Raw genomic sequence first — 27,154 nt, 5'->3', positions numbered from 1 at the left:
AACGTGTCAAGAAGTGAAGCTATGCTCTTCAAGGTTGACTGCAACCAAAACACACTTTCTGTATTGTTTACAGTCAGTGAATACATGTGAAGGTGAGAGGAAATATGAACTCACTCTGACACAAACATGCAAAGACACACACATACATGGTAGGCTTCTTCAGCTTCTGTCATGCCATCCCACTGGCAAAGATTGGTTGACCCAGGGCTATAAGTAAAGGACACCAGCCAATGACGTCTAATCCCAATTCACACATCCCACCCCAATGGACCAAACCACACCTCCTCTTCTTGTACTACGCTTGTCCCTACCTCCTCACTCCTGTAGTGCAACACTGTTTTGTCGTCTCTCTTGTGTTCACCTACTGCCAACTATCATTGTCATTTAACATCCGCTTTTTGCTTTCCCTGCTGGCATGGGTTGGATGGTTTGACAAAGGCTGGTAAGCCACAAGGCTACTACACCAGGTTCCAATCTGATCTGACAGTTTCTACAGCTGGATGCCCTTCCTAACACTAACCACTCAGAGAGTGTAGTGGGTGCTTTATACATGCCACTGGCATGAGGGCGAGTCAGGCGGTACTGGCATCGACCACGCTCAAATGGTGCTTTGGGAGCCAGTCAGGCAGCACTGGCAACGAACAGTGTCTGATTGCTGTCACTGTCCCCTATATACCTGTGTTTCATCACACACTGCATTCTTCTTCTCCTCTTCTCCTTTGTGAAGTCCATACTCATACACTTTGGATAATCCTCTGCCATTCCATTTATATTCGTCTCCTATCTTGGGAATATGCCCTGGCACATTGCCACCATCTCTCTATCTCGCTCTATCACCTCTTTAGTCCTTTACCTCCAAGTAAGGTAACCATGTATCTCCTCTACAACAGGACACCTATTTCTGGGCCTCTGGCATACTTTGACCCCCTCATCACCTGGTACAAAACCCACTTCCTTTAATACCACTCCCTCTCTCAGTTGAGAGGTCTTGGTCTGGCAAGTTACTTGGTGACCTTGCTGGTGCCACGTAAAAAGCACCTTGCCTGTTGGTGTTAGGAAGGGCATCCAGCCGTAAAAACCATGCTGAAGCAGACAGAGGAGATTGGCACAATCTTCTGGATTATCAGCTCCTGTCAACCAGTCCAACCCATACCAGCATGGAAGATGACATTAAATGATGATAATACATACACACACACACCCACCAATATATGCATACACGTGGTTGAGAAGCAAACTTATTTCTTTACTGCCCACAAGGGGCTGAACATGGAGGGGACAAACAAGGACAGACAAAGGGATTAAGTCGATTACATCAACCCCAGTGCATAACTGGTACTTAATTTATCGACCCCGAAAGGATGAAAGGCAAAGTCGACCTGGGCAGAGTTTGAACTCAGAACGTAACGGCAGACGAAATACCGCTCAGCATTTCGCCCGACGTGCTAACGGTTCTGCCGGCTTACCACTCTTCTTACCAAACAGCCACACTTGTGCCTATAAATTCTAAATTTATCTTCTCATTGAGTTTATCAACAATAAGTAGGAGACTGATAGCAAAAGCCATGTTAGTATCTCGTTAAATACTAACGATGTGCTGTAGTTAGTATAAAGTATAGGAATTAGGTTAGTTGCTAACAAATTCCATCAATATGCATTTAATGGAATGAAAGAGATAAAGCAGAGGTCAAATTTGGAAACACACACACACGCATGCATGCGAATTTTCTGTTTTTCAGGCACATTTCTTTATTAGTTAAAATATTAGATGTTATTTGAAGTTCTATTCTGACAAGCATGTCAGCAAACATGACAAGTGTGGTAATCATCATCAACATTGTTTAGCATCCAATTTTCTATGCTTGCATAGATTGGACGGAATTGAGAAAAGCTTTCTATGGCTGGATGCTCTTCCTATCACCAAACCTCAACTGCTTCCAAGCCAGGTAATAGTTCTCCATAGCTAGACATGGTTTTCACAGAAGTCTGGGATGAACAACATTGCTTGTATGATGGTGATGCTTGTTTACAGCCATCACATGATGTCAAGGGAAAGTTATACACAAGTGTGTGTGTGTGTGTGTGTGTGTGTGTGTGTGTGTGCACCCTTGTGTTGACATCATGCAATTATTGTAAACAAGCACCAGTATCATACAAGAAATGTTTTATATATTTTTATTTGTATATATATATATATATATATATATATATATATATATATATATATTTTGTCATGCTTGGGAAGAAGACCCATCAGGCCAAGTAAAATTGCAGTCGTGGCAGATACTGGTGTCACACAAAAGGCACCCAAGCTGGTGGCATGTAAAAGCACCCATTACACTCTTGGAGTGGTTGGCATTAAGAAGGGCATCCAGTTGTAGAAACCATACCAAATCAGACTAGAGTTAGAATTTACAAAAGAACAAAACAAAAGACAAAAACGGGTGTTTAAACGGGAAGCAAGAAAGTCTTTTACATTTCGAGCCTACGCACTTCAACAGAAAGGAACACAGAAATAAACAGGGAGAGAAAATAAAAAAGGTTTAGTGGCTAGCAGTCAATCATGGTGAATGCTGGACAGAGGTGGTCAGACAGGAGAGCTAGGAAGAAGGGGAGATAATAAAGTAGTGGTAATCCCAAAACGCAGGTGCGCGTGCGTATGGATAGAGGCTGGTGACCTTGACATGAGCCTGTGGATGATGGTGTGGGTGATGGGAAGTGGTCAGTGCTAGTATGTGGTGTGATGTGGTGATATATATATACATACGCACACACAAACACATGACAAACTTTCAGTTTCCATTTACCAAATCCACTCCCAAAGCATAAGTTGGCCTGGTGCTACAATAAGAAACACCTGTTAAAGGTGCCATGCAGTAGAACCGAACCCAAGACTTCATGGTTGGGAAGCAAGCTTCTTAACCACACAGCCACAACTATGCTGCAGTTTATATTTCTTGGGCACTGTTTTTTCTTTTCAAAATATATTAAAAAAAAATTTTAAATTTAAAAAATAATCACAGATATTTTGCTTGAGGTGGACTTTTCCTGTGGGCAAAGTTACAGAAAAATGCTGTTTGTTGCTTGTTAATGGGCATATAAGATTCAAGTAAAAGAAAAGGAAGGAATATTGGACTGTAGCAGGATGCATTCAATACCAGGTGTATCTATCACTAAAAGATACACTCCACCCACTGGCCTACAGCTGGAGGCTGTCTGGGATGTCTTGTCTCTCCGTCTTTTCTACCACTACTATAATGGCCTCAGTTCCTCAGAACTGGCTAGTTCTCTTACCACCACTACTCAGCCAGCCTCAACCCACTTATATCACCACCCTCGTTGCATTCACACCCACCCAAGTCCCTCCACTAACCAGCCATTTCTCCCCCAAACCATCATCCGACTGGAATCTCCTTGCTCCTGTTTCCCTTGAGGATGTTTACCAACAGCAGGTTAAATGGAATATCAACATCATCAAGCCGACTGATCTGGAAGACCTTTCAAAGATGAAGGGCACAACAATTTTCCCCCCAAATTCAACAAGGGATCAGTTTTCCTTCTTTTTTTAAATTTAAAAGTGTCAAACCAACTGGCAGGAGACCTAGGGTTAGAGTTAGACAAAGAATGAGGTGGTTGGATAATATCCATTGTCTCAATTGATCATGCTTAGGAATCTTAACCAGAGAGTCTAATGGAGGCCACTTCTGACAGGACCCTAGGGAGGAGATACCTGAAGACTCTACCCCCATGACCACCCTAAGAAAAGGGGGTAGAGAAGATGGATTGATGGAAATTGAAGAGCCAAAGAAATACCGTCTATGACAGCCCCACAGTGTAGTGTGCTATTCACAAAGTCAGCAAGAGAAAATACATTTTTAAACTCTTCCTAAATGACAAGTGATAAAGACAAAACAGGACTTGGCTGTTAGCATAAATACCAAAACCCAACACCTGGCAATCAGCTGAGCCAGTGGATGCTGAAGTCATCGGCTGCAGCAAGGTGGATGTGAACTATTTCGGCAGATAAGCTTGTTGGGTCAATAGCAGGTATCACTAGATGCTGTGAGGATGAACAAACACTCAGCAAAATGTCAATGGCCAGGATCAACCAATTCAGTCACCAAACTACCATAGGCTTGTGAACAGGGGGAGAAGGGGTTGTGCTTGCACCCACTAATACTTCTGGGAGCAGGGGTAATGAAATTGCTTTGAACATCCTGGGTTGGACCTGGGTTTGCATCTCCTAAATAAATATCCATTCTTGCACTTATGTGAACTACTATCATTTGTAGTCGTGGTGTGCTGATGACATATTTCAGGTCCCAGGAGTGCATGGGGCCCTCAAACATCGTTATGGTGGCCCTTGATGGTCTTCCCTCTGTAAATATAAATTTTAAAAAGACTGACTTGCGTTTTACTTTGTTTTTGGTGCAGCTCCCTAAAAAAAATCCAGGTTTTGGAGTTAGCTTGAATATTAAAAAGCCCTGGTATAAGCTCTGCATTTGTTTGCATATGCGATACAGTAAATTTGATTGTATTTATAAGGTTCTCACCACCCTGTACAATGACACATGGCTCAATAGATGTAACAGAGTTTTCTCAGGATAATAACCAGACTTATTCTCTCATGTCATGGTAGTTTCTCACAGGTCATGTCTATGGTTCAGACAAACCTGTGCATTTAGTTCAAGATAAATCAAAGAATAGAATCAATGGGAAAACTAAAACTAATTATTTTTACATTTTACTTATCTCAGTCATTGGATGGCAGCCAAGCTGGGGCACTGCCTGAAGATATCTGAAGTTTTTGAAGTTTTCACATTTTCCCTCTTTTGTGCTAATACATGTTTCGTTAAAAACAAAAATGAACTGAAATTATTTCAGTTTTCTGAAGTTCACATGAAGGAATTAATAAACTATAATTAGAATAGAATTAGGTGCAGATGTGAATGTGTGGTTAAGGAGCTTGCTTCCTAACCATGTGGTCTCAAGTTCAGTCGCACTACACGGCACCTTGCAAGGTAAGAATCTTCCACTATAGCTCGGAGCCAATAAAAGCCTTGTGAGAGGGCATGGCAGGTGTGTGTGTGTGTATGTATAAATATATACATACACACACAAACATATATATACACACACACACACACACATATATGTATGTATGAAATCAGCACAGGTGGGCTAATGTGGTTATGAAGCTTGCTTCCCAACCATGTTGTCCCGAGTTCAGTTCCACTACATGGCACTAGTGCCTTCAATTATAGCCTCAAGCTGACCAAGGCATTGTGCATGGATTGGATGTCTTGAGATCGCACGGTGGCTGTAGACAAGTGTAATGCCATTTGTTTCCAGTCTTCTGTGAAAAACATGTCTGTGCTCAATCAAATCTGTTCAAGCTTTGCAAACATGGCAGACTGGACATTAAACAGTGATGACGAGAGTCCTCAGCATCTGGTTTCAATCTATACTCGAAGCTATTTAATTTTTGCTGGTGGTTCTAGCTTGATAGGAACATCATCGTAATCATCATCATCAAACATCTGTTTTGCATGCTGGCATGGGTTGGATGGTTTGACAGGAGTTGGTAAGACCAGGGGCAGCACCAGGCCCCATTGTTTTGTCATGAATGCCAACCACTATACAGAGTGTACAGAATACTTTTTACATGGCACCATCACCAGGGTTTTGGGTCTCCTGCGGCTAAATTACAGCAACATTCGTCCTAAGCCAGGACTGCCATGTTATGTTGGCAAACAATCTTTACTCTTGAATATTTTTTTTTGATTACCTGACTTTCTTTCCTAATCAAAATTGTGATTTTTTTTCTGTGACTTTATTACCAGCCACCATAAATTAATTGTGACTATTTTTTTTTTTCCCTATCAAAAATTATGACTTTTTCCCTGTGATTTTATTATCGGCCGCGTTTAAAACAGGCACTTGGGGTTCGTTATAATCCTCTGACATATCGGATCCTATCAAATCATCCAGCCCATATCAACATGGCACACAATCACTAACTGATGCTTGTGTACATGTGTGTCCATCTCCCTGTATATGCGTGTTTGTGAGATACATTTACACATGTTGCGGTGCTATTTAAAAACCTGCGTTAATGACTTTTGCTTTCTTTTTTTCTTTTTACTTCATTGTTTTATTTCAGATTTTAAAATAAACACGTGATTTATATTCCCCCAACGCATCGAGTAATGTCATCTAATATTATATATAAAGTGTATTGTCATTGTGTACGAGACACGCATTGTCACTTCATAAAACAACCATTTCATACATTGTTTTATCGCTATTATTTCTGGTTATGTAAGGGGAAGTGGGACATTTTCCTTACTGAAATTCTGACTCCATTTCCGCTCATCAAATACACAGACAGGGTAAAATGGTACATACACACAAGCATGTATACACCACAGGGTTACACCACAATTAGAGCAAGATAGTTTTTAACAAAATGTATTTAACAATTATAAAATTATGAATTATCTAGAGCTTTGACACAAGTATGTAGAGTAAAACAAAAGAAAGAAAAAGGGAACTTTTGATACTCGGTATAAAAGCATAACGAATAAAGTCGGCGGTGGGGTACACATCTGTAATTATGCCTATATATATATATATATATATATATATATATTATATATATATATATATATATATATATATATATATATATATATATATATATATATATATGTGTGTGTGTGTGTGTGTATGTGTAGCGATTTCTCAGTCGTGGCTCCATGGGCGCATGCGGCCCTCAACGGTCTTCCCTGTATAAATATAATCATTTTTCATTGATTTTTGTGTTTTACTCTTTTTGGTGCTGCCCGTGAAAAAAAAAATAAAATTCAGGTTTTGGATCTGAGCCGGATGTTCAAAAAAGGTTGAGAACCACCGATGCACAGCCGCAAACAGTGCCGTGCCAAACACGATGCAGACGAAGCTAGGTGTTGTTTTATAAATGCGTAGAAAGTGAAATACGCCATGAATAGGAAGAACAAGTCTCAAGGTAAACCGAACGGATTACCGCTTTGAAGTCAACAACAACAACAACAGCGATAAGCAGGTAGCTGATTAACGAGGAATATTGAATTATCAAAGCAATGTAAATTAACTCGTAGATTTTACGGTATGGAGACCTTTGGAAGCTTTTCTCTTCCATAACCAGACAGGTAAATGCGGTTTACAGACGAGATGACGTTTACCTGAGGCAGATTACGTTAATTATGTGAACAATTAGCAGGAAACAGTTTCAGAAAATTAGAGAAGCATAGCTATAATAACAATAAAAAAAAAGAATAAATTAAAAAAAAATCCCAGTGGATTTATTTTGTTTAATTTTGTTGTAGAAAGGAAAATATAAGAAAATTAAATTAGATTTAATAAAAAAAAAAAAGACAAGTTTCAACTGTGTTTAATTAAAATGCTGTTAATGAAATCTAGACGATACACTCATTAACACTCCACATTCCTTTAGTCTCTCTCTCTCTCTCTGTATATATATATATATATATATATATATATATATATATATATACTAAATAGGCAGTAGTCGCCAAGTGACTCGAGAGCCGAGTCCCACTTAAGGTACTTCTAAAACTTGATAACTTTCCTAAGTGGTAGACAGGAAACTCTTCCAGCCTTGAGTCATTATGTAACTACTGCTGAGTAATATTATATAACAAACACACACGCATAATATGTGCATATGTTTTTATATATATATATATGTGTGTGTATGCTTTGTATGTTTATATATATAATGTATGTATATATATATATATATAATGTATACAAAATGTACGTATGTTTATATATATATATATATAAATGTCTATAAAAATGTACATATGTTTATATATATATATATAAATATATATAAAAATGTACATATGTTTATATATATATATATAAATATATATATAAAGTGTACATATATGTTTACATATATGTTTATATATATATAACAGTATCTTTTTCTTTCTCCCAGAAGGAAAGTGGGGAAGTGATGACAGGGTCAAAATAAAATTTAACAAGGTATCCATATTAAAACTCAGTTAAATTCGAGTCAGTAGAAAATTAATGAATCTTAAAAACAAAGTAGCAATAATGACAAATTGACGGAAAAGAAGCCTGGTGGGGGTGGGTTACTTTAGCTGTTAGATATAACAAGCTGACCTCCCTCATATAGGTACCCAACAGATTAGATAATGCTAGTCTTAGACACTATGTATAAAACTGAAGAGACAAAATGGTCACGGTTGGACTGTCTTTGATCATAGGTCTGCTGAGAAAAGCTAATTAATTCGATACAATTAGCGATTAGTAACTTGGTACAATAAAACCGAAAACGAGGTGGATTATTGATCAAAGTGGTGTAAAAGGTCAAGTCGACCCGGATAGGATTTGAACTCTGAACGTAAAGAATAACAATGGAGAGTAGAGAAAGAGTACGAAACCCTGGTTGTGATGGGGGGGGGGGGGGGTAGACTAAAATCTCTGGGAAAAAAATTTCTTATTTTCCCAAAATTGTGATTTCCGTTCTGTGAAAGCAAAAAAACCATCCCTTTCCCCTGGGACAGCCATTTCCAAAACACCACCAGGACACTTTGGAACCCCAAGAGAAGCGAGGTGAGAGAAAATAGATGTTGATTTCATGTTTACAGTTGTTTGAGAATCTTTGTATATGAAATATACGTACGGTAACCCCTCGACTATCGCGGGCGTTACGTTCCGAAACACCCGCGAAATAGAAACAGTACTTCTCTATCTCTCTTACTTGTTTTAGTGATTTGACTGCGGCCATGCTGGATCACCGCCTTTGGTCGAGCACATCGATTACTGTACCCCCATATAAACAGGTGTGGTGAGAAATTAATCTTCAAGATAGCTTCTCAAGCCTTGGGACTCGTAAAGTCAGGGACTTAATTTCCATAGAGTATAGGTGGTCAAGATGGCAACAGTTTTCTTGAACAGGACACCAGTCCGGTGCAGGGTTGAAAGCTAGCAATTTTTTAGGGGAGGGGACAAGTTGATTACATCGACTCCAGTACTTGATTGGTACTTGATCTTATTGACCCCCGGGGGATGAAACAAAATTGATCTCAGTGGGATTTGATCGCCGTTTAAACTATAAGCATTTATGGTATCTAATCATATATTTCCGTGCTGGTAAGTTTGGTAAGTTTTTTCTTTCTATCAACCTATTTGTTGAATTGCACATTACGAGGATGTAAACAAACCAACGCTGGCTGTCAGGTAAGGATGTGTGGGGACACACACACACGCAAAGTCCGTCACAAAAAAAAAAAAAATGCAATTTAGGAAAGGAAAAAAAATCTGTATAAATATTTCAATTCAGTGTTATCACAATTTGATAAATCATCGAAATGGGTGTTTATATTTATAGGGGGTACTTATATTTACAGACTTTTCCTTTCTTGAAGTTTGTATACGATTTTTTTGGCGGACTCTATGTATAGAATCATAGGCGCAGGAGTGGCTGTGTGGTAAGTAGGATTTTTTTTTTTACTCCGCCGTGAACTCGAGCCTGACAGAGAACATTCGTTCGGCGGGGGTAGCCTTTCTGCTTGCGGAGGGGCTGAGCGAAGAAATGTGTAAAGAATTGTTTTTATGATAAAACTGAAGGAAAATTTTTTTGTATCTTTTGATAACGTGGGAGGTTTGTCCTCGTAAGTGTGTTTTTATTGGAGAAAAAAAAGAAAAAAAAAAACAAGGTTTTCGAGGGATTTGGCAGTCGACGGGCGTTGTCGCCCCCCCCCCATCCTCACCTTCTTGTACATTCATTTTCATTCATTAGTGACCGTGTCCCGCCCACTGCTACTTTATGTTTGTCTGTTATTGTTTGTTCCCTCTATGTAATGCCGCTAATGGCAAATTTATGAAATAATGTAGCTTGCTTACCAACCACATGGTTCCGGGTTCAGTCCCACTGCGTGGCACCTTGGGCAAGTGTCTTCTACTATAGCCTCGGGCCGACCAAAGCCCTGTGAGTGGATTTGGTAGACGGAAACTGAAAGAAACCCGTCGTTTGTGTGTGTGTTCAACATCGCTTGACAACCGATGCGGGTGTGTTTACGTTTCCGTAGCCTAGCGGTTCGGCAAAAGAAAACTGATAGAATAAGTACTAGGCTTACAAAGAATAAGTCCTGGGGTCGATTTGCTCGACTAAAGGCGGTGCTCCAGCATGGCCGCAGTCAAATGACTGAAACAAGTAAAAAATACATTGAAAAATGGAGAATTATTCATCTCCAAAATATATTAAAGCGTTTAATTCTTTGATAAATAAATTGTGAAGACTTACAATTCTCCATTCTACTTTGTGTGGTTTGATTACATTACTCTGTATGTCAGGGTAAATCTGAGGAAGTGAACTCTGGATTTACCTATCGAGTATAGCACAGTTTAATTGTTTATTTTAACCGCTTCTAAATGTTCCTCATCATTCAATGTGGTTAGCCAGATCTGGACTGCATCAAAGTGCTCATAAGGTACCTGCTTGGATTTTAACCCCCTCCCATTCCTTTATGTTACATTCTTTTATGCGGCTATGCTGGAGCACCGCCCTTCGTCAAACAAATATCGACCTCAGGGCTTATTCTTTGTAAGGTTAGTACTTATTCTATCGGTCTCTCTCTGCTGAACTGCTAAGTGACGGGGACGTAAACACACCAACATCGGTTGTCAAGCGATGGTGGGACACACACGATGCACTTCTTTTCAGTTTCCATCTACCAAATCCAATCCAAAGGCTTTGGTCGTCTCGAGGCTATAGTAGAAAACACTTGCTCAAGGTGCCACGCAGTGAGACTGAACTAGGAACCATGTGGTCGGGAAGCAAGCTTCTTACCACACAGCCACTCCTGTGCCTATATATTCCACCCAATCGACCACACCTCGTAGCACCTCTCCTTTTTCTGTCTTGTTTAACTTGCATAAAGGACCTTTTTTTTTTTTTCATAAAGACTGAACATCATCTAAAGAAAGGATTCACCACAAGCATAGAGCTAGTATTAATAATTAAGGCCGATGACTATTGATAAAATTTCTATGGCACTGTCAACAAAATGAATAAATTCCTTTTCCTTTTTGTCTATTTTTTCATGCTAGCATGGGTTAGACTAATCTCAAAGAGTCAAAACATAACCCTACCTTTCAGAAAATTCCCAAGACATACAAAACAATGTTTGAATTATCCATCGTAATCAGATTTTCTGATTCACATTGAGACAGTTCCATTTGTAAAACAGAATGGTAATCCTTTGGCATTGGTATACGTCATTCACCCACACAACCATCCCTCAGGATGTAGATAAAGAGGCTAGGCTGAAAAAGGAGGGTGAATGACACCATTTCTTCACATTGGCACACTGTAGACCAATATCAAAGGAATGCCAACAAAAAATTCTTAGACATCTTGTATCAAAATTATTACACTTTTGAAAAACAAATCATTAAGGAAAATACTCAACTTTTATCTATTGCTTGTTTCAGTCATTAGACTGCAACCATTCCAAAGGCACTGCCTTGAAGGATTTTAGTTGAATGAACTGACCCCAGAACTTTCTTTTTTAAAGTGTCACACAAGCAAGGGCTGAGACCAAGCTCCTTCCGAATGTTGGGCTTTAAAGAGGCAATGACCGAAGCCTATGGCATTATGTTGTGTTTGAGAAGAAGACCCATGAAGCCAAATAAACTACAGTCATGACAGATACTGGTGCCACGTAGACAGCACACAAAAGCACCCATTACACTCTCAGAGTGGTTGGCATTAGGAAGGACATCCAACCGTAGAAACCATGCCAAAATAGACTGGAGCCTGGTGCAGCCTTCCAGCTTGCCATCCCTGGTCAAACCGTCCAACCCATGCCAGCATGGATGACAGATGTTAAATGATGATGATACTTATTCTATTGGTCTCTTTTGCTGAACAGCTAGGTTTGTGGATGTGAACATACCAGCACTGGTTATCTTCACATGCCTAAAGTGCCATGCCATGGGATTGAACCTGGAAACATGTGGTTGGGAAGCTAATTTCTTTCTTTAAGGGTCAGAATTTTTTAAATGATCTAGATAAATAAAAGAACACTGCCCTCACTCAACACGGTCAATAGCTGTTAACATGTAAGGACTTAAAGATCTCCGTGACAAGACGATTTTGTGATCAATCCATTACCTGGTTTAATGCCACTGACCTAGCATCTTTAATGGAATCCAGCTTGTTGTAAGCATTCAGTTCGGGCATCTGGCCTGAGGATACCTTCTTCCTTCTCACGAGTCACATGGGCCCTGTGAAGGCACAAGGGCACTGCCTACCCCACCCTACTAAAGAGATTAAATTTTGCTCTTAAGAAACACTTTGGAAGTGGACTGCCATAGCTTAGTGCAATATAATGGTTCTTGACCATTTTTTACTTATGGACTCATGCTGGCAGCACGCAATAAGCATCATTCATGCGTGGGTTGTTGCCAGTGCCACCTGACTGGCTCCCCATGCTGGTGGCACGTAAAATGCACCCACTACACTCTTGGAGTCGTTAGCGTTAGGAAGGGCATCCAGCTGTTGAAACACTGCCAGATCAGATTGGAGACTGGTGCAGTCCCCAGTCAAACCGTTCAACCCATGCCAGCATGGAAAATGGACGCTAAATGATGATGATGATGGACCCCTTTGAATCCTATTTTGCTCTACTGGACCTTTATAAACATTCAATGTTTAAAAGAAATCATCACCGTTTAACGTCTGCCTTCCATGCTGGAATGGGTGGGACAATTTGACAGGAGCTGGCCAGGCCAAAGCCAGCACAAGACTTCTGAGACTGTTTTGGCAGCAGGGCCCTCAAATGTCAAACAGACTCTGATTGAGAACCACCAATGTAATGTAAACATCAAATCTTCAGTTACAAGAATTCCCAGGTCAGAAATAATTACTATTAATTATTTTGAAACCAAGATGTTAAACCGAACATTTTTGGACAGCCGAAAACAAATGCAAATTTTATTAAGAACCAGTGGAGATCAAATTTTAGAATTATATAAAACTGAATTGGTATCAATAAATAAATGTATTTTTGAATGACCAGCATATAACTTTAAATTAGTAAAACAAAAAAAAACCCCAAAAAACCTGAAAGTCATTATGACAGGTGATTCATATAGGCCTCCTTGTAGAACACCATATGACTAGATGGTGACTGTGTGGTAAGAGGTTTGCTTCCCAGCCACAGGATTCCAGGTTCACTCCCATTCTGTGGCACCTTGGCCAAATGTCTCCTACTATAGCCTCAGGCCAACCACAGTCCTCTGAATGAATTTGGTAGATGGAAACTGAAAGAAGCTGATTGTATATATATCAACAACATCATTTAACATCCACTTTCCATGCTGGCATCGGTTGGATGGTTTGAAATGGAGCTGGGAGCTGCCCAGACTCCAATCGTCTGTTGTGACATGGTTTCTACAGCTGGATGCCCTTCCTAATGCCAACCACTTAACAGATCATGCTGGGTTCCTTTTAATGTGCCACCGGCATGGGTGCATTTACACAGCACCAGCACAGGTGCCGTTTAAGTGGCACTGGCACCTGCAAAGGCCAAGCCTGTATGTGTGGAAGACGGCAGTTTTACTTAGCTTGACATGTTTTATCAAAATACAGCAAAACACATCTCTCCCGGTCCCTTATTTCCTCAGTGAGGCTCAGCATCCAAAGATCCTTTCTCACCCCTTTATCCCATGTCTTCCTGGGTCTACCCCTTCCACAGGTACCCTCCACAACCAGAGCTCAGCACTTGTTTATGCAGCTGTCCTCATCCATACGCATGACATGACCAAACCAGTTTTCTCTCTTGCACACAACATCTGATGCCTCTTAAGTCATTTACATTCTACCGTGCAGAGTGTGTGTGTGTGTGTGTGGGAATGTGTGTCTTTGTACCTGTGTTCGTCCCCCACCACTGCCTGACAACTGGTGTTGGTGTGTTTATGTCCCCATAACTTAATGATTCAGCAAAAATGACCTATAGAATAAATACCAGGCTTAAAAAAGAAAAAAATAGGTACTGGGGTTGATTTGGTCAACTAAAAATTCTTCAAGGCTGTGCCTCAGCACGGCCGCAGTTTCATGACTGACACAAGTAAAAAATAAAAAGAGCTTTCCATTTCCCAAACAGTTACTGAGCCATACTAACAGAGCTACCATCAATCTGTGTATTCACCACACTTGTCAACAGATTTTTCTAAACAAATGTAACAGCTGATTCATTAAAAAAATATATATATAAAAAGAAAACAATTAAAAATTGTGATAATGGAAACTTTTTACTCATAAATTCAGGTTGAAGTATAAAAATGAAGGTTTCTCATACAAAATAAAATGCAGAGTTTTAAAGATGTCAGAAAATGACATGAGGGAAGAGTTGGCTGTTATTTCCAGTATTTAGAGCGATGCTGTGGCTAACCATTTTTTCTACCTAGGGACCACTTTAATTCCTGTTTTATTCTACAGAACCTCCAGAGCCATTCAATGGAGTCTTGATGATATATATATATATTATTATTTTTCATCTTTTACTCATTTCAGTCATTAGACTGTGGCCATGCTGGGGCATCACCTCAAAGATCCTTTAGGCGAATGAATCGATCCAAGTACTTATTTTTTAAAGCCTTCTACTCATTCTATCAGTCTCTTTTGCCGAACCACTAAGTTAAAGGGATGTAAACACACCAACATTGGTTGTCAAGTGGTGGTGGGGTACAAACACACACAGACAGGATTCTTTCAGTTTTTGTCAACCAAATCCAACCATAGTTGGTCAGCCTGGGGCTATTGCAGAAGATATTTGCCCAAAGTGCCACACACCTCCAGTTAGGAACCACTGCTTGTTTGTCACTGGTTTAACCAACTTATTTTATTTTAGATGAACAATGTTACAACTGAGATCACTTTACAACCACACAGCTTCGAGTTCAGTCCCACTCTCAATGCATGGCACCTTGGGCAAATGGCGCTGGGCCAACCAATTGCATTACGAGTGAATTTGGTAAGCAGAAACTCAGCTGAAGCCCATTATGTGTGTGCATGTCTTGGAAAGCGATGTTGGGTTGTGTCCCCCCTAACCAAGCGGTTTGGCAAAAAAGACCGACAGAATGAGTACTACATTAAAAAAAATAAGCACTGGAGGCGATTTGTTTGGTTAAACTCTTCGAGGATGTGCCTCAACATGGCTGCAGTCCAATGATTGAAACAAGCATGAAATAAAATGTCATTTGTATGTTTTAAGTTTTACTAGAAACTTCTCGGTTAAATGTTAAAACTTTATTCCTTTGTACTACAGAAGCAGGTGACAAAATAATAATAATAATAACGATAACAATAGTTTCAAACTTCGGTTCAAGGCCAGCAGTTTCGGGGAAGGGAAACTCCAGTGTTTAACTGGTACTTATTTTATCGACCCCGAAGAGATAAACGGCAAAGTCGACCTCGGCAGAATTTGAACTCGGAACATTTTTTAAAAATGTTTCACATCAAACAAATTGAAGAAAAAGGAACTAAAAACTTGTGATGGTGGTAGTGTTTATTATAAACCACTTCAGTTAACTCGGCTACTTTTCAGACTCACTGTCTATATTTTCGTCTTTGTCAGTAAATATAGAAATAAAACCAATTATTTTTGCTATTTCTGTGTCATACAACAGAAATTATATTGCTAAAAATAAAATATAAATTCAATTTTTCACTATAACATTTACAACACTCTGTACCTTGTTCCTTTCGTAATATTTTCCTTACCCCACGAGGGGAGTTGGAATCAGAAACTCCATCATTGATCAATTCATTAATTGTTTACTCATGTAGAGTAAAAATTGCAATATTTTTTTATATTTCATGTTAAATGTAACAAAAAGAAATAAAAAGCAAATGGAAGATTTGAGCAGAATTTTTTAGCTCAAGTTTAATGACCGTGTAAGAAGAAACTACTTGAATGGTACACGAAGCATATTGACAATCATGTTGTTTAGCCCGAGGTCAAACAGAAGCCACCTATGAATCATAAGCATTTCCAACTACACATGCTGCTGCTGTTGTTTAACCCAAGGTCAGCACTCATTGAGTAAATTTATCACACACAGAGTCCAAGATTCAGAACACCGTGTTATCTGTTACTGCCACATTCATTATATCCTCATTTTTATATAACGATTAAAGTGCGATTTGAGAAGTTTTGCTGTTATTTCTAGTGGGTCATAAAGGTTGTTTCTTATTTCACCACCCCCGAGTGGAAACTGGATCAGAATGAAGAGAGAGAGGGGGGCTCTTTACAGCCCCATCTAGTTTCTCACAGACATAACAGCCAATGGACCCCCCCCCCCTACTCCTAGTATATAACCATAGCTGGATTTATTGATCTTGAACGAAGAACGACGAAACTAAATACGGTTTCAACCTTCCTGAATCACTAACGAACCGAAGTTCAACTCTTGCTAGAAATAGCAGCTTAATCCCCCCATCAGATAATAGCTTATGTTGCAGCCTTCCGCCCATTTAAAAACATAGGATGGTCACATCTCGAACACCTCTTATCATAGGTCTTGTTTCACGAAAGTTGACCTGTGGTGAAGCAACAGCCATTAACGATCCAACGAATAAGCGTCTAATTGCTAGATATACATGCCAAATCTCCCTCAAATTACACCCTACCGTTTTGCGAAGGACATATTATTGGCTAATTTTAGTCCTTCAAGCATCAAAGACAGGATGGTCACATATGGAATACTTTTGATCCTAAGTCGGTTTCATGCGATAAAGCAACAGCCATTGACGATCCAATGAAGCCTTGTGCTGCTTTGCTAAAAATAGCAGCCAAATCGTACCCTATCGTCTTATATAAAACAAGGATACATTAGTAGCAAATGTCGTACTCCCCACAGCTATTAACATAGGATGGTCACGTCCGGAATATCCTTGATCATAGGTCTGTTTCATAGTAGTGGATCTACAGCTAAACAACAGCCATTGACGATCCAACGAGAAAGCTTCTACCGTGTTACTCTGACCGCTAAATATAGCAGCCAAATCTCCTCATATCACACCCTATGGGATGTTTTTGGGTGGGAGTGGGGTGAACAGGAAGGGCATATTAAATAACATGGTCCTACTTAATTATGTATGATATAATCCGTCTTTAAAAAAAAAAATGGGATTGTCACAGCTAGAATGTTTCTTTAATACCATAGGCCTTTTGACCAGGGGCTAAACAAGGAGTTAATTACTAAAATGAAGAAAAAAAACATCATGATAATCGAAAAAAAAAAACGAACAATAATAAAGTAGAGGTGTGTTAGCTTACCTGTAATGTCGAGAAGTGTTTGTCGTTAAATTTGTTCTCAACGTAACGAAGAATCAAAGAGGTTTTGCCTACACAACCCTCGCCTAACAAAACAATCTTGAAAGAATAGTTATGAGACGCACTTGCATGTCCTCCAACAAGGCCACTGTTGGCCATGGTGCCTCCTCAATAGGAGAACTAGACAGCTCAGAAATACGTATATATATATTATATTATTGGTATATTGTGAGTGTGTGTATGTAATGGTGAAATATTGGGCAAGTTGTGTGCGTGACTGAGTGTTGCTGGTTGTTGGTATCTTTAACCTGGTGTGTGTCTGTGTTGGTATTTTATATATATATATATATGTGTGTGTGTGTGTGTGTGTTTTGCTGAGATGTTTTGACTGTTGGGGTTGTATAATGACTGAGTGGGCTTAGAGAAGGACGTGTTTGTATTCAGAACACGCAAACCATGAATGGATGAAAGCAAAACATCGGTGGAAGGAGTTAAGTGGTGATAATCCGAATGGCCATCATAAGAGTAATGTTGCGTAAGTGACAGAGAAGAGCAAGGAAATAAACAGGTTGTTTGGGCTTGTTGGTTGCTTGTCTGGTGGCAGCGACGGTCTGGAGAAATGTTAGTAGTGTTGGAAGCAATATAGAGTTTACTACACTACATTAGAGTAGAGGAGGAAGGACAGCCAGAGAGAGAGAGACCATGGAAGATGAAAACTGTGACAGACGACAACAAGTACAATGGCTGGTCCGATGACGTCATCAGTCACGAGGACAGCTTGGGGGGGGGGGGGGGGGGGGGGCGAGATGAAAAGGAAATTAATAAAAAATAATAGAATTATTCGGTTTTTATTGTGTATGTGTGAAGCTTAGATAAAACAGCAATAAAAAAATATATATATGCTACGCTTTTGCGTAATGAGTTTTATTTCTCCTGTTCGTGCCACCATACCTAAAATATATATTTTAAAATGTTTAGCCGCTTAGGTAATATAAAAATACAACAGTCAGCCCGATAATCTTTAGTCTCATGACATTGGGAAATATATCAGAGACGATTTTATATTTCTTTTCTCATCTAAAACGTTTTATCAAAATATTAAATTCTTTCCTTACTAATGGCTCATTAACTAACACGCACGCACACACACACAAATAGCTTTGAACGAAGTCGGCAGCAATTGAAGTGAAAGCCAAGAATAATGGGGGGAGGATAAAAAAACTTGGTTTTCTCGAATGACTGAAACGAATCAAATTAACGCTTTTTATTAGGCTTCTTTTTTTTTTATAGATTATTCCTTTCGTTTCTCAGCACTATTGGTTGGTTAATTTATTAAGTTAGCATTGTTGAAAAGAAGATTTCTTCCATAGAAAAAATAGTTCATTCAAAAAGTTATAATTTTAGCGATTATTTGCTTAAAAGTTTTTGAAAGAGAAATTTATGAATGGAAACGTATATTTATCCCTACAAGAAGTAAATAAATATTTATTACACACTGTAATGAACAATAAATAAATTTCGAAAATATGCAACAATTTCTTCGTCCTTTCATTCCATCATGTAAATAGCCATATCAGTTTTGTAGATTCCCCATCATTTTAATTGACGCCGCTTTCGGTCAAGATTACCCCATATACACACACATACACATATATATATATTTATGAATTATCGTTTAATTCTGTAACGTGTATTAATAATTAATTCTATAATTAATTTTTATGAGTATTTTATGTAAATCAGAGCGAAACCTATCTTACGCTAAAAAGAGACAAGCAACACAGCATTACTTTCGGATGAAGGTCGCTTACAACGTAAACCAATCCCCCCTCCCCCTCTCACAACACTCTACTGCATCCTCCTCCCATCTAATCAGTTGCCTGTTCTAGCAATATGGCATCTTCGGATAAGGTAAGTCTCTGTTATCAGTGTTTTTGTGGCGGGGTCTGTTCTTCCTGACAGGCAAACATGTCCCTTTGTGCTTTTAACTGAATCTGTATTAGTGACAAATGCTGTCGACGACGTAGAACACGTCAGCGTATGCCAAGTAATTCATTTATCAAAACAATATTACTAATCAATAAAGTACCTTGCTACTTGCATTATTACAACAACAGTTTACGTCTTGCGTGCAAAGTCCCGCTTGCTTTGCCACGCAACACACGTGTTGATTATTTACTTTCAAGGAGACCTCCACCCCCTGAAAAGAAGAAGAAACATTAATGACAATACACGTATTGTTAAAGTCAAAATTTGGGTTCGATATATCTTTCCAAAAGTTTGCTGGCAAATCTAAGGGTTTTCAATGTATGAATTAAGTCTTCATTGAGGCTGGTTTCATTGATATTTCTGGTATGTATGTGAAATATTTCTATATTGTCTCTAGACTAATTTTGTATTTGTACCGGATATATTTAAAACTATGTCACATATAACAATTACATTTTTGAATTATTATATATTTTATTACTCAACAAAAATGACTGAAAACTGTCAAGTGTTTTACGAGGTGAAAAGAGAATGACGTATTGGTTACTCATTTTATTTAATATTTTCTTAATTTGTGTATTATTTGTAATAGACTAACGATTATTTTCATCTCTCCAGCACAAGGCCTCTACGATAGCCTAATTATCTATATAATAGATGTGATTCATAACTGGAGTTTAAGCTTTTGTAAGAGGTTTATAAACCATATATATGTCTTTAATACAGGTCTTAACAAGAATTTAACTTCGCTTAGTATTAGAAATCCATCTTAAACCTTTCAACGTAAAATATATGCTTGTTCATTTAATGAATATTAGATAACCTAGTTTTCTGAAGTTCTTTTGAACAAATACTTTTTTCTGAGATCTAATGAATCATTCAAAGTAGAAGCTGGGAGAAATCTTCATGCAGCAGGTGTGTGTGAATTATTCGTTATTATTTATGGAGTTGGCAATTTCAAATAGCAACAACAAACTTCTTTAAGTAAGCATTTTAACAAAAATGACAAGATTTTCCCCGTACCACCTAACTTCGTAGTTAAGCAGTCTTCTGTATTTCATATACAATAAACCCTTTGTTTTAAATGTATGTTTGCTGTAGCCTATTCTCTCTCAATTCAATAAACCGCTGGCTTTTCTACGCTAATAATTGTTCTGCCTTTGTTTTACTCTTTATTACCTGGTAACGTTGGATAAGCGATTGCTGGACATAGTAATTACAGAAACTGTATTATTATTTCAAACGTACAACTAATCTACTGGTCTGGTTAATTATTCCTGTAATTGTCTACCACTGACCATAACCTCTTTCTACGCGGTTGCTGGACCTGTTTGTTAGAAATAGTGGCCATATCTCCAAAAAGTTACTCTTCTCAAAGGACAAAGTAGTCCTTAATGTTTAATATTTACAAAAAGGGCTAACTGGGGTTAAATCTTTATTCTCTTTGGGACTGTTTACTTTTTTTTTTCATTCTGACAGTTTTAGTTTATCAACATTCGCTTCCTTAACAAGACAGGAAGTAGATGCTACACTAATTTTGGAGTCATCTTCGAAACATTGACATTTACTACGACATAGAAAAAAAATTCTTTAACACAACACTTCGAAAACGTAAAAGTGAAATCATGGGAAATGTTTTCGTATCCTTTTTTTCTTTTTCGTTTCTGTTAAATAAAACGAAATTTGCTATCATCTTTCAATTTATTTCCTTTCACCTGAGATGAATCTGTCAGAGGCTATCGACGATAGTCGTCAACTCGAACAACTGCAAGAAACGAACCTGGTAGGTAACGTTCCGAGACTGAAGAAATGGGAAAAGTGGTTTGGGCGGGGCCCCTGTAGGTCGGACGTAAAACGGGCAATGAGGGCGTTGGGTGATATTTTGTCCTGTGTGTTGAGATACAAAAGACACTGTACCGGTAACCGTTTTCGTAGTTTATTTCTAATCTGAATGAATTAGTTACACAAAATTAAGGTCTCTATATCGAGTATTAATGTTTAGAATCCTGGTGCTGGTTCCAACTTAATTTTAAGAAACTTTTGCAACTCTTAGCAAAGGGATCAGCCTGAATGTTTAACACGCAGATATTGACTAAATATATAAATATTGTAATAATGTATTAGTACATGGTATATCTAAAACATTTTCAGCCCTTAATAAACAGCTTCTTAGGAAATTTTTATTACCCAGCAAAAATTGCGTAACAACTGTTAAAATTGTCGATTACTCATCATTTTGTAATATTTATTTTGATTTCCGGATGTTTGTGTTTTCTGTAATACAATGGTTTTCCGTTTGCTCTCTCTCTGGCACGAGGTCACTACCTAATTTATCATCTGTATACTATATATTATTTCTTTATTGCCCACAAGGGGCTAAACATAGAGGGGACAAACAAGGACAGACAAAGAGATTAAGTCGATTACATCGACCCCAGTGCGTAACTGGTACTTAATTTATCGACCTCGAAAGGATGAAAGGCAAAGTCGACCTCGGCGGAATTTGAACTCAGAACGTAACAGAAGACGAAATACCGCTAGGCATTTCGCCCGGCGTGCTAACGATTCTGCCAGCTCGCCGCCTGTATACTAGATATGATTGAACAAACCCGAATGATTTATTAGTCTAGCGTTGTGTAGGTACCTCTGCCACTACGAAGCCATTTCTTTGAATGGCGAGTTGGAATATAATATTCTTGTCTGTCTATTTATGAAATTAAAGTCAAATTTTTGAGTAATGATTCTTAAATTTGATTAGTCATAATTCTTAGCCGCGTGTGTGTATTTGCGGGATGCAGCATGTAAAGCCATAACAATCGTTGGTGACTAAACCATCACTCCAACCGGTTAACCTCGTAAAGAAGGTTCTGGGATCTCTGAAGGATCCAAATAACACCTATCAAAGAAATAGACGAACTGACCGTGGGATTAAGGATTAGTTAGCATTATTAGTTTTCGCCCTGGTGGCAAATTCAAGAGATCATTATTAGTATGCGGACTTAGAAATTCCTTATTGCTGTAGGAGTAAGACACAAAGTACACCATTTTTCTATTGTCAGTTTCTCCAAAACATGTGGCTGGTTCTACACTTCCTTGCTATAATTAAGTCTTCTGTGTAAATCAGGGGTTTCCAACCGGAGTCTACATGAACCCACAGGGGTTCACAGAAGTTTTAAGGGGGTCCACGTGTAACAAATTGTAATTTGTGGGTCCATACAAAAATTTTGTTTCCTAGGAGAGGTTCTTGTATTATATTGAAATTTTCACGATTTGTCTTTGGAATTTATGTTATGAATTTAACGAAATTGTTTTGTTGTTAGTTTTTATTAACCCACAAACAAATATTTTATTTCAAAAATTTACATGTGCATATATGGGGTCCACAGATAATAAGATAGCTCTCAGGGGGTCCACACGCAAAATAAGGTTGGGAACCCCTGGTGTAAATAGTCAATATAGTTCTATGAGAAGTAAAATATTTTCTACTGAAGTTGCCTCCCTCTCGACTGTGGCCCCGCACATTTGAAAGGGACCTTAGTTTTGCAAACTGTATGGTGACCCCACTTGTGCTGTTACCATGTAAAAAGCACCCAATACATGTCGTAAAGTGGTTAGCTTTAAGGACATCCAGTCATAGAAACTGCCACAGTGAAGTATGATGCAGTCTTTACACTGGCTGGAACCAGTCAAACCACCCAACTGATGCCAGTGTGGAAGATGGCCTTTAAATAACAATGTATATCATCATCATTTAACGTCCACTTTCCATGCCTGGAGACTGGTGAACTAGATGGCTACACCAGGCTCCAATCTGATTTGGCAGTTTCTACAGCTGGATGCCCTTCCTAACACCAACCACTCTGAGTGTCTAGTGGGTGCTTATTATGTGCCACCGGCACGAGGGCCGGTCCAGCGGTACTGGCAACGGCCACGCTCAAATGGTGTTTTTTACGTGCCACCTGCACAGGCGTCAGTCCAATGTTTTGTTCACATGCCACCGGCACAAGTGCCAGTAAGGCGAAGCTGGAAACGATGGCGCTCAAATGGTGCTTTTTATGTTCCACCAGCACAGAAGCGAGATCGCTGCTCTGGCAGTGATCCCACTCGGATGGTGCTGTTAGTGCTCCACTGGCATGGGTGCCAGCCATCAAATTTGGTTCAGTTTCGATATATATATATATATATAATATAAATAATATGTGTGTGTGTGTACACACATATATGAAAATGATGGGAAAAGACCAGCCATTGGGTGATATGCTGTGCTTGCGAAGACCTGTTGAACCGAGTGAAATTGTAGTTGTGACTCTCACCTGTGCCACGTAAAAAGCACCATTCAAGTGTTGGGTCTCGTGAAGACAGTGACCGGTTACCAAGACCCTTGGCAATAAACCATGCTTATGTTGACCTGCCAAGCCAAGTGAGACCGTAGTAATGGCTGATGCTGGTGTCAGGTTATTGGCAACCATGCCAGCGACACATAAAAAGCACCCACTGCACTCTCGGAGTGGTTGGCGTTAGGAAGGGCATCCAATTGTAGAAGCATTGCCAGTTTGCATTGGAACCTGGTGCAGACCATGGCTTACTAGTTTTCAGTGAAACCATCCATCCCATGCCAGCATGATGATGATGAGCCAAACGTTATGCAGCAGACATTTGACATTTTATGTATATTATGTTCATCATCATCATCATCGTTTAACGTCCGCTTTCCATGCTGGCATGGGTTGGACAATTTGACTGAGGACTGGCAAACCAGATGGCTACACCAGGCTCCAATCTGATTTGGCAGAGTTTCTACAGCTGGATGCCCTTTCTAACGCCAACCCCTCCGAGAGTGTAGTGGGTGCTTTTACGTGCCACCGGCACGAAGGCCTGTCAGGTGATACTGACAACGGCTACGCTCAAAATGGTGTTTTTTACATGCCACCTGCATAGGAGCCAGTTCAGCAGCACTGGCAACGACCTCGCTTGAATGACTTTTCACGTGCCAGTAAGGCAACGCTGGTAACGATCACGCTCAAATGGTACTATTTACGTGCCACTGGCGTGGAAACCAGACAGCTGCTCTGGCAATGATCACTCTCGGATGGTGCTCTTAGTGCTCCACTGGCACAGGTGCCAGTCATCAAATTTGGTTCAATTACGATTTCAATTTCACTTGCCCCAACAGGTCTTTGCAGGCCAAGTTTAGTGTCCAATGAAAGGAGAGGTTGGTATGGGTGCTAGTCGTCAAATGTGGATCGATTTCACTTGCCTCAACAGGTCTTCACAAACAGGGTTTAGTGTCCAATGAAGGGAAGGTACGCATAAGTGGGCTGGCTACACCCCTGGCAGAGGCCTTGGATTATGGTCTCACTTGGCTTGCCGGGTCTTCTCAAGCACACCATATCTCCAAAGGTCTCAGTCACTAGTCATTGCCTTGGTGAGGCCCAATGTTCAAAGGTCGTGCTTCACCACCTCATCCCAGATCTTCCTGCGTCTACCTCTTCCACAGGTTCCCTCAACCGCGAGGGTGTGGCACTTTTTCACACAGCTATCCTCATCCATTCTCGCCATATGACCATACCAGCGCAATCGTCTCTCTTGCACACCACAACTGATGTTTCTTAGGTCCAACTTGTCTCTCAAGGTACATTAATTTTGTTCTTCATGTGCATGTGTTTATTCATCATTATTTTATTTATTTTATTCAATTTTAGAAAAATTGAAGCATGTCTGACAATTCTGGAGTGTATTTTTTTTTAATCTTAGGGAGATCAAAATTGTTGTATTACAGGGCCTCAAACTTCAGGGATTTCAAAAGTAATTGCTTTAAGCACATTATGGGTACACAATATTGAATGCTTTGAGGTCTTTTATTTTCTTTTCTGTTGACAAAACCTGCATGAACAGAACAATTCAGGACATGACTTGTCTTACAACATCCACCATATCAGAACCCCAGAGTAGATTATGCCCCTTATTCCTAAGGCACTGTTGTGCCATTTGGCCCTTTTTAATAAATACAAGAGTAACTAACGGTTCAAGATAAGACTCTGTATTGATTCTGTTAAATGCTTGCTTCATCATGCTGTACATTTCTTATTGATTTCATTCAGTTCAAATATCGAACTATATCTGTTCATCTCCTATTGATTTTGCTGGATGTATATATAAGAAATGAGGTCCATTTGTTCATTCAGGATCATCATTAATAACTACAGCAAAGTTATTGTCATCAACAGCTTTTATTTCATATTTTATTAAATGAACATTCATAAAACTTCTCTCTCTCTCTCTCCGGCCAAATAACCTTATACCTCCTCTACAGCAAGACACCTGTTTCTGTCACTCTGTCTCTCTATAATCTTTCATCATCCGACAGAAAAGCACCTCCTCCAATGCCCCCTCCCCTCTCAAAAGAGTTTTCTTTTTTACCTTACAAGGTACTTGGTAACCCAGTCAGTGCAGGTGCCACTTAAAAGGCACCCAGTCTACACTGTAAAATGGTTTGTGTTTGGAAGGGCATCCAGATGTAAAAACCTCACCAAAGCTGACCTCACCTGTGCTTGTGCCATATAAAAAGCACTAAGTCCACTCTGCTGAGTGGTTGGTGTTAGGAAGGGCATCCAGCTGTAAAAGCCCTGCCAAAACAATCACAGAAGTCTGGTGCAGGCTTCTGCCTGGCTGGCTCTTGTGAAACCATCCCACCCATGCCAGCATGGAAGGCAGACGTTAAATGATGATGATGGTCTTGATTTCATTTAAAATCAGTTTTCTTCTATTTTCCATTTGTAGATTTTATGCGAGCTACACAATGTTTATATCCACATCACTCTGTTGGAATCTAATGAAAATGATGCACACATCCTAGGAAAGTTTTACTTTGTTCAAAAGGTAAGAGTATTTACTTCATTTTCTGCAACAGAAGATGCAACTGCATGTCAACAACTGCAATAGTTAGTGCATGTGATAGAGGACCAATCTGATGTTGGTAAAATGCTATCACCTGTTGTTAGAATATAGGAATCTTTTCTGTTGCTGTCGCAGTTTTCTGTTTTTTTCCAATTCTGTTCCAGTCATTTTCAAGTTTAATTTACCCATTTATTGGGTTGGCAACTACATTCACACGGTTTTTTTTTTTTTATTGAAATTTTTTCAAAAGGTTTAATAAAAAATAACAAACAATTAATCAATAATGTATTCACCTTTGTTGTTTACGACTTCTTCCCAACGTTCAACAAGATTTTCAGTACCTCGTTGGTAGAAATCACCCGATTTTGACTTGAGAAATTGATCCAACCAAGCTCTCAATTCTGCATCAGTATTGAACGAAACTCCGTGCATAGCATTTGAAAGAGATCGAAAGAGGTGAAAATCCATTGGTGCCAAATTAGGAGAGTACGGCGGGTGTGGCAGCACTTCCCAGCCATGCGTTTGAATGGCTTCTTTGGTCATATTGATGATATGAGGGCGGGCGTTGTCGTACAGCAGAAAAACTTCATGCTGCCGATTAGGCCTTTTCTCTTGAATAGCCGTGTTGAGACGTTCCATCTATTGAACATAGAGTTCCGCGTTGACCGTTTGGTTCTGTTCAAGCAATTCATAATGGATAATCCCTTCACAGTCCCACCATACGCACAACATCGTTTTACGCGGATGAAGATCTTGTTTCACGCGCGGTGTCGCTTGTTTACCAGGGCTAAGCCATTCCTTACATTGGTTCATATTGATGTATAGGCACCATTTTTCGTTGCCAGTAACGATTCGGTAAAGAAATTGCTCTTTGTGTCCATGAGTTG

General features: G+C 39.3%; 2 protein-coding genes across 5 annotated transcripts in view; one reads left to right on the top strand and one right to left on the bottom strand.

Moving 5' to 3' along the window:
• Positions 1 to 18,135, bottom strand: part of LOC106873699 (ras-related protein Rab-21) — a 59,670-nt gene extending 41,535 nt beyond the window's left edge. The window contains exon 1 of the mRNA XM_014921172.3: positions 17,385 to 18,135. Within this exon, the coding sequence (XP_014776658.1) occupies positions 17,385 to 17,540 (156 nt within the window). The 5' untranslated portion in view covers positions 17,541 to 18,135. The remainder of the gene's footprint in view (positions 1 to 17,384) is intronic.
• Positions 18,136 to 18,385: 250 nt separating this feature from the next.
• LOC106873698 (TBC1 domain family member 15-like) overlaps positions 18,386 to 27,154 on the top strand; it is a 55,660-nt gene continuing 46,891 nt past the window's right edge. For 2 of the 4 annotated variants that reach the window (XM_089348248.1, XM_089348247.1), the window contains exons 1-2: positions 18,386 to 19,292; positions 26,151 to 26,249. In XM_089348248.1, the coding sequence (XP_089204374.1) occupies positions 19,275 to 19,292; positions 26,151 to 26,249 (117 nt within the window). In that variant the 5' untranslated portion in view covers positions 18,386 to 19,274. The remainder of the gene's footprint in view (positions 19,293 to 26,150; positions 26,250 to 27,154) is intronic. The other 2 variants (XM_089348246.1, XM_089348245.1) reach the window with 2 other exon arrangements.

The sequence above is a fragment of the Octopus bimaculoides genome, chromosome 2, assembly GCF_046866305.1.
Source record: "Octopus bimaculoides isolate indiv1 chromosome 2, ASM4686630v1, whole genome shotgun sequence".
NCBI lineage: Eukaryota > Metazoa > Mollusca > Cephalopoda > Octopoda > Octopodidae > Octopus > Octopus bimaculoides.
Note: the sequence above shows the minus strand (reverse complement) of the source record. Positions and strands in the feature narration are given on the sequence as shown.